The sequence below is a fragment of the Hibiscus syriacus genome, unplaced genomic scaffold, assembly GCF_006381635.1.
Source record: "Hibiscus syriacus cultivar Baekdansim isolate YM2019G1 unplaced genomic scaffold, ASM638163v2 tig00110307_pilon, whole genome shotgun sequence".
NCBI classification, from domain to species: Eukaryota; Viridiplantae; Streptophyta; class Magnoliopsida; order Malvales; family Malvaceae; genus Hibiscus; species Hibiscus syriacus.
Genome location: NW_024062674.1, coordinates 1298045 through 1306700, shown reverse-complemented (window position 1 = coordinate 1306700; position 8656 = coordinate 1298045). Strand labels below are relative to the sequence as shown.

The following is an 8656-nucleotide window of genomic DNA, read 5'->3' as shown; positions in this document are numbered from 1 at the left end:
TTCATCCAAAAGAATGCAACAAAGCTGCTATAAAGACAAGGCAAAATCCAACACTAGATTAACCCCCAATTTATACCCACTTGCCTACTTACATCATCAATCCCCTGTGTACTATAGCTATACAATTTGGTTTTAACATCATCTTTAATACTACTTATATAATCATATCAACAGAACGAGAAACACCCCTGAAGCTTCTGTGGTTACGTTCCTCCCAAATATGGTACAAAAAACCAGTCCAGCCGAGCTTTAGAATCCTTACCCTGAGATATTTACCCTTCAAGTCAACAATCAGCCATTGAAGGCGATCATTCCATTTAAGCAAAGCAAGACAAATCCCAAATGAGACCTACACAACATTCCAAATTTCTTGAGCAAAGGAGCAATCAGTAAAGAGATGGTCACGGGACTCGATCCCAGACCCACACAGTACACATCCATTATCCAAGACCAAACTGAATCGAATCAGCCTATCCCTCGTAGGCAGTCTATCAAGGGTGGCCATCCAAGCAATAAGGGAGAATTTTGGAATATGAGCAGGAAACCAAATGATCCTGTGCCAACTAACTTTCTCTGCACGGACTCTAATCTGGTCCCAAAGCCATTTACCCTTGATCAGGTTCCAATTAGCACAAGGAATAAACAAATTCATAGCCTCCTCACGAAGCTTCAGCAGTTTTTTCAAAATCCAACTGAAGTAGGCTTTATACTCAACTTCCCAGAAGCTTACAGCTTTAAGAAAGTATGCATGTAACCATGCAATCCAGAGTGATCCATCATTAGCAAGAATTTTCTTAATGAGCAATATACAGCAAGCCTTACTCCAAAGAACAAGACTTCTTAGACCCAGACCCCCTCAGACCTAGGTGAGCAGACCTGGCTCCAACTAACACGAGCACCTCTGGCAGGGGCATCACAACCTTTCCAGAAAAAACGCATGCAGAGCCTCTCGACATCATTTATGATCCCCTTGGGGAGAACAAGCTGCCTGCTCCAGAAATTAAAAATACTGAACATGACAGTTTTCACCAACTGCAGCCTGCTCCCAAAGCTGAGCTTTTTGCTAGACCAGTGAGCTAGTTTACCTTTAATACGTTCCAAAAGAGCAGAGCAGTCATTCCCTGTGAGTTTACGAGTAACAAGGGGTACTCCAAGATACCTGACAGGGAGCTGCGCAATCTTAAATCCAGTAGATTGCTGGATCAGATCAAGGGTGTTTATGTTTAAGCCACAGTCAAAAAATTCTGTCTTCAATGGATTTAGCTTTAATCCTGACAATTCATAGAAAACCTCTAAAGTGCTATGCACTCCCAACACAGACTCAAGGGAACCATGGCAAAAGACTAACAGATCATCCGCGAAGCAAAGGTGAGTGAGAGAGACTCTCTTGCACTTAGGATGGAATCTAAAAATTCCTCTCTTGGCAGCAATATTCAACAGGGAGGAAAGGACATTCATTATAATAACAAAACGATAAGGGGATAGAGGATCCCCTTGTCTAATCCCCCTAGCCCCTTTAAAATACCCCCACTAAACTACCATTCAAGCAAACAGAGTACATAGGAGTAGTAATACAAGCCTTGATCCAATTACAAAACACATCAGGCAGCCCCATTTCCTCAAGAACAGACAACAAGAAATCCCAATTAACAGAATTAAAAGCCTTTTGCAAGTCAATTTTCACAGCATATCTAGGAGAAAGATTCTTCCTAGAATAACCCTTCACTATTTCCTGAGCTAACAGGGTATTGTCAGCTATGTTTCTACCCTTGACAAAAGCTGATTGATTGCATGAAATCAGGCCAGGAAAATAAGGAGTAATTCTATCAACAAGAATTCTGGTGATAGTTTTATATACAACTGAGCAGCAAGAAATAGGTCTAAATTCCTTAGCTAAGGTAGCATTAGGGGATTTAGGGACCAAAACTAGGGCTGTGGAATTTAGAAGTAAAATCACTGGCAACAATGCTCCAGGCAGCTTTAAAGAAGCCAGCAGTGTAGCCATCAGGACTTGGGCTCTTATCCTTCCCTTGTCTGAAGAGAGCCTATTTGATCTCCACATCACTCACCTCCTTAGTAAGACATATATCTGCACCTTTAGGCAAACAAACATTAATCAAGCTCTTCAGACTTTCAGCAGAGCAACCTTTAACTGAGGGGTCAGGAGAGCCAATGAGGTTAGTAAAAAGTCCACTAACTCAACAGCCATATCTTTAAAAGAATCAAACAACTTCCCATCCTCACTTTTTATAACTCTGATAGTGTTTTTTTTTTGTTAGCCTGAACCTTCTGATAAAAATTTTTTGTATTCAAATCCCCCTCTCTAAGCCAGTGTGGTTTAGCTTTCTGTTTATAGAAGTTAACTTCAGCAATTTCCAAATTCACAAGTTCAGAGTGAACCCTACTCTCTTCATCAATCCTTCTTTGAGCTGTGTGAGCCAGATTAAAAATTTGGATCTGTTCCAATTCATTATTAACAATTTCCAAATTTGGAGCTGTGTGAGCCAGAGATGTCAGAGAAAGATTCATTATTAAGTTCCTTAAGTAATGGCTTGAGCCTCCTCAGCTTACTGAAAAAATAGCACATAGCAGAACCAGCACATTGTCTCTGCCAGGAGTCTCTAACAATAGCCAGAAATCTATCATGGCCAGTCCAACAGTTGAAGAACTTGAAAGGCTTAGGGTGCTTGGTCATTGCTGCCTTGTGTGACCACAATAAGCCTAAACAGTGATCAAATACCCCCTGGGATTTATACTCTACAAAAGAGTCCGGGAAATCCAATAACCATTGATCGTTTACTAAAATTCTGTCAAGCTTGCGGGCTAAGAAAGAGCCATCCTGTTTGTTGGACCAGATGAATAAAGGCCCAAGAAAAGGATGATCAATAAGGTCAAGGCTCTCCAAACACTCCTGGAAATCCTTCATATCAGGGGTGCAGTGGAGTCCCATGACATCAAAGTCAGAACTCTCCTCAACTTTGGCAATGATATTAAAGTCCCCACCCACCAGCCAGGAGGAAGGACCAATGTCCCTATCAACAACACTAAGATAATACCAAAGGCCCCTTCTAACAACACCATTGTTACTACCATAGACAGCAGTAATGGCTGTCATGTGCCCATCAACAACCCCAATGATAGTTATTGCCTGGTCACAACAACTCAAAACATTGAACAACAAATGCTTCCTCCAAAAGATCCAAAGCCTACCTCCCTCAACAAACTCATAGTTCTCAGCATAATTCCAGTCACCAGTCAATGCATTAGAAAACCTACCAGAATTAACTCTTTTAATGCGAGATTCCATCACATAAAAAACATCCAGACCATAAGCATCAAATCTTCTAATCACCTTCAACTGCTTAAGGGGGTAATTAATCCCCCTAACATTTCAAAAAGTAACCAACATTCAAGATGGAGGAGGTTGAGCACTACTGCCAGTGCTTGGAATACCTACCGTACACCTAGCTTTCTCAAGATGGTGTTTTTTCTTAGATTTGATCTCATTGAGCAACATTACCACACCCATAGAAGCCACTCGGGCTTTCCTGGGAGCTTCAACCACAATCTCCATTTTACTAGAAGAGCCAATAATCTCTTTTTTCCTACCCTTAGTCCTCTTTTTCAAGGAGTCTTGGAGAGAAGGGAAATCCCCAGATTGGACCATTTCCTATAGCTAGCCCACCAAACTACCCTCAGTAACATGATCCTTATCCTGCTCACAAGGGCCAATCACCTTCTGGGGCACAATACTCGACAAATCAGCAACAAGATACTGTGGGGAAGTAAAAACCTGCGTGGCTTCTTCCAAAAAAGGCGCAGTAGCTTCCTGCAATGCCTGTACTGTAGTCTCAACAACTACACCGACTTGCAGACCACTCACAATTCCTTCTGCATTGTTATTTACACTTTCAGAGAGAGAATCTATCACCTCATTGGAACTGTTAACTAAACCAATAATCTCTATAGCATCAGAAGAAGTTTCTGGTAAGTCCCCCTTACTTACAGGCGTTGCAACCTCCTTTTTCCTCCATATTTGAACCTCTTTGAGCTTTTGAGGAATTTGCCTATCCACAGAACAAGAATTGACATGATGTCCAAATGATTTGCATTTATCACAGCACTTAGGCAGCCAAGGTACATGCACTTTAATACCAACAGAGGATCCATCACTTAGAATAACATGAATAATATCAGGTATAACAACCCCATCTTCAACCTCCACACAAACCTTGGCAAATTCGAGCCTATTCTTTGAAGCTGTAACCGAATCCATAAACAGAGGGTTACCTAAGGCACTCGCTATGTAACTCAAACCCTTCCGAGAATATAGCTCTAAAGGAACATTATAAAGCTGGATCCAAATTGGCATAAAAGAAAGATCAAAACTAAGCTTCTGCATACCAGGGACCCAATTCCTTAATACCAGTGGCTTGTTCTGGACATGCCAGGGTCCATTATCCAAAACCTAGTCCCTCAAGCCAGCATCCAAGAACGAAAACACATAAAGATTAGGGCCGGTGAGACTTACCTTAACCTGCACAGAATTCCCCAAATTGTTTCAATGATTCGCTGCATAGATCCGAAACTCGGGGCTGAACCAATAAATTGCCCTACAAGAGCATTGTTCCAATCAACTATACCTTCATCGATTACCTCAGGCGGAGGAATAACAGTGGCCACTCCATCGCGCATCTCAGGGGGAAAAAAGTCGAGGGACTGCTCCTTCGATCCCACGAAAAGCTTCTTCCAATCAAGGCTCAAGGATTACGATTCCATACAGCTAAAAGAAGAAAACCTAGAAATCTCACTAAAATTAGTAACGAGAAAGGATTAGAAACGAGGAAGAAAATCTGAGAGTCCATTAGGCCTGCTAACGTGCACCCAGAGCATTTCCATTTCAAGCAACTCCCATTAAAGTCGTCAGTTTTTAAAAATAGAAAATATCCAAAATTACAATGAAGATTTACAAGAATAATGCATTAAATTTGTTTACGTACATATACATATTTTTCTTATGTTTATATATATGCATTCGTACTGACTGTATAAATGTATGTTATAATTAGTTATATTAATATAGTAAATAATTTTATATCTTATTTGTTTCATTTCCAGTGTGTATTATATATATCAATTTGAACCCTTATATATTTATGTATCCATATTTTGCTAAAACATTTTGAGAAATTATAAAATACTCTTTTATATTTGCTAATATTTCTGATATTATTACTCGTATGTTTTCAATGATATTTATCGTAGAATGGTCATGAAAAGCCTTTTTAATAACGCTCATGCAATTTAATATGACCATTCGAACGAAAAGTGAACTTGAAATAAATCAATCTTATTTTTAATATAAAATGGTATATTCGCATATTTTTAAGGTTGTTTTATAAAAGAAAGGAGCAATTTTTTGAAATTATTTTAAAAAAGGGTATAATTACATTTTCTTACCTTCTTAGATTAAATAATGGGGGGAAAGTCTTATAAATGGTTTAAGTACGTTTCTATAAAATTATTTAAATAAAGTAATAATTAATTATTTTCTCTAAATAAAAATTACTTTAGTGTTAATGATAATGTGCATAAATTCTTTGTTAGCATACTTTGATATCTTATTTGTTCATGTGATATTCTGACACATTCATATTTGATTTGAGCATAATTTCGTTCTCAAAGGGCAACGTTATTTTTTTGTTGTTGAAAAAACCGGTGGAATGGACTTCTTAATAACGGATGTGGAAATCCCGTTGGTTCTTTCCAAAGAAAAAGAACCTCCTTTTCGACGAGTGAGATATTTTAAAATAAATGCTTTCCAAAAATTCATTCAATTAATAAATAAATCAAACAAAGTTCAATAAAAGGATCATATCTTAAATCTCGAATCAAATTTATAAATTTCACTCTTATGACGACGTATAAGCGATTATGTATCAATTTTGGGCGCTGTGGGGTACTGATCATTCTTCAAGCATAATCGACTCTCGAAACCGTTTTAAAATGATTTTTTGGTTACACACAAACTAGTCTATCTTTCTAAAGATTTTTATTATAATTACTTTAAAAGACATTTTTTAGGTATACGATCTGTCTAACCCAAAGGTTGTTGACGACTCCAAATTGAATTAATTAAAAAAATCCAATATTTTTAAAATAAGTCGTGAACCCGGTTTTTCATTTTAAAAGGAACATGAGGAAACGTTAAGACAACTTAACGACTATGTTGGGGACACATTAGAGAGTCAAGGCGTCAATTGCTTATGCATTGTCGTAATTTTGGAAATTATGGATTCGAGTTCATATTTAGTTTATGATCTTTTTTTTTAGTTTTTCAATTATTAGGCATTTTTTATGAAAATTGTCATATTAATGTTTAAACTCATGTTTTCATCTTCATCGAAATTTCCTTTCAATAGTGCTTCTATTTTTTGTTTTGTTTTTTCGAAGGTTTGTAAGTTTCTTCTCATACACGTCATGTGCATTCACATGAAATAAGCTTTATACCCGAGCTCCGTCCCAATTAAGTAAGGGTGAATGCTTTGCTCTCGTAAGAATTTATTCTTCGTATGACCTTTAAATAGCTAATAACTTCAGTGGTACATATGTCTTATATCTTCATGAGATTCTATTCATCGTATGAGTATAGAGAAATATATCCTTTCAAATTGAACTGAATCCGTATGAGCATATAATGGGTGAGGATTGAGGGTCTTGCCGGCTCACGGGGACACAAGCAAGGGCAATTCAAGTACTCTATCTTTAGAGCAAAAACTCTACGTAAGCTATAGAAATCCACCTGATCTAAAACCATGTCGAAAATCTGTTCCTTAATAGAAACCCAAAATAGGTGTACAGAAAGGAGAAACCTACTCTAATTTCTGCTCTCTACTTTAAATTCATAACATAGATTTATTTGGGCAGACAACATGTGAAGGTAGTTATTATTCGTTGATAGTAATTTCTACTATTTTGTAGATTATTTTTATTGGTACTAATCATTTCCTTTGTCCTGTTTTATTTTTGTTACTTTCATTTGCATCTTCATCATCGTGACATAAAAGTGTTAATTTGTAGTTGACTATCTAATTTGAAAATTTTCATAAATAAAGAAAAAATTTTAATCAAATAATCACATATATTGACGTGCACAAATAGAAAAAAAGGCTTAGAGAAAACAAGGAAGTAAATCACTTGAAGTCCATTTATCAGAGTTGGTGGGTTACACGCAATTTAACATCAAATTGAATGAAGTCCAAGACGTAAAAAAAGAGCCCATGATTCAAACTGTGGTGTAGTTATGAAATCATTATATAATTGTTCCACCTTTAATTATCAAGCCACAATGCTCTACTCTAGCATCACAATGGTACAATTCGAGATAGGGATCACATTTTAAATAAAGTCGTTACACAAGCCTAAGAGGTCGTGAAGCACTTGAGAGGCATAACTTTCAAAGCAGAAATCTTGAGGCAGAGCACAAACCCATTTTTTGATCAAAGGAAATAAGACAAGATCAAACATCCAAGTAAAGTTGCATTTGTAAAAAAAAAAGGATTATCTTGTAATAATATAGACTTTTGTCCCTAATGAATTTTGTTTTATGATATTCATCTTTGGGATCAATACCTTTTGCAATTACTTCTACATCCTGCATTAATTTATGAACCATGTTCACGTAGACAACTTGCCAGATGTGATTTATTTTAGTGCTCACTATTTTGTTGGTTATCATATTTGAACTAACTTGTTTCTATTTTTCTTTTCCTTGCATCATTTTATCATGACATAAACAAAAGGTGTTGATTTGTGTGTGGTCATCAATTCAAAAGATTTTCATGATGGATAAAGGATTTCACAATCAAGTAGATCATGACATACTATGAAGTGCCATGCTGAAAAAGCTCCGAGAAGAATGGGTAGCAATTCATCTAAAGGTCACATGTTAGATATATAAAAATGTGCTATCACCACTAGTGAGCAAAATGAGATACAAGGAATGAGAGAGCAAATGTCGAAGGTGATGAATATGATAACTGCTTTGGCCAAAGGACAAAGGGTCTTCTGCACGAGGAGGGGAAGAATTAGAAGAAAACAACCCTGTGATGCTAGATACTCAAGGGTCTACTTTAGAATAAGATGATTCTATCCAACCTAAGGAATCACGCACAATCACCATCCGTATCAACAAACTATCTGGAGATATCAAGGAAATACTGACAACTGTAAAAGTTAAAAGAGATGGAAAGAGGCCAAGTGATCAGGTTTTATTAGTGGCATATGAGAATTAACTCCCGATACTAGTGGAGATGAACCTTGTGACTCCAGTGCTTTGAAAACAAAGTTATAGATCTCATCGAGGTAGGGTTATTAAGTCTCAAGCAAAGTAAACTTGTGTTCCCCGAGAGTCCAACAATTATTAGGATGCTTGAGATCGTGAAAGCAAATAATGATAAGAATCTTGATGCTCAAATCAAATCACATTTATATGATGGTCAAAGGTCAGGGGGTAATAGTCCTTGTTTTAATTTCTCTTATCATATGGAGAATTGTATGATAATATCTTAGAGGTACGAGTAGTGGCCTCACATTATGTTAAGCCTTGACAACCTCTATATCTAAATTGGTATGACGTCAATGTCCATTGTGAATA

At 37.0% G+C, this 8656-nt stretch overlaps 2 protein-coding genes across 2 annotated transcripts; both read right to left on the bottom strand.

Annotated features, from left to right (window-relative positions):
* Positions 1–349: 349 nt before the first annotated feature.
* Positions 350–1458, bottom strand: LOC120116936. The gene is made up of 2 exons (XM_039137314.1): positions 877–1458; positions 350–793 (listed from the first exon to the last, which is right to left on the bottom strand). The coding sequence occupies exons 1-2, from the start codon at positions 1456–1458 to the stop codon at positions 350–352; spliced, it is 1026 nt and encodes a 341-aa protein (XP_038993245.1).
* A 2218-nt stretch (positions 1459–3676) lies between these two features.
* LOC120116935 lies at positions 3677–4695 on the bottom strand. The gene is made up of 3 exons (XM_039137313.1): positions 4657–4695; positions 4532–4537; positions 3677–4468 (listed from the first exon to the last, which is right to left on the bottom strand). Exons 1-3 carry the CDS (start codon positions 4693–4695, stop codon positions 3677–3679), a joined length of 837 nt encoding a protein of 278 aa, XP_038993244.1.
* Between the last annotated feature and the right edge of the window lie 3961 nt (positions 4696–8656).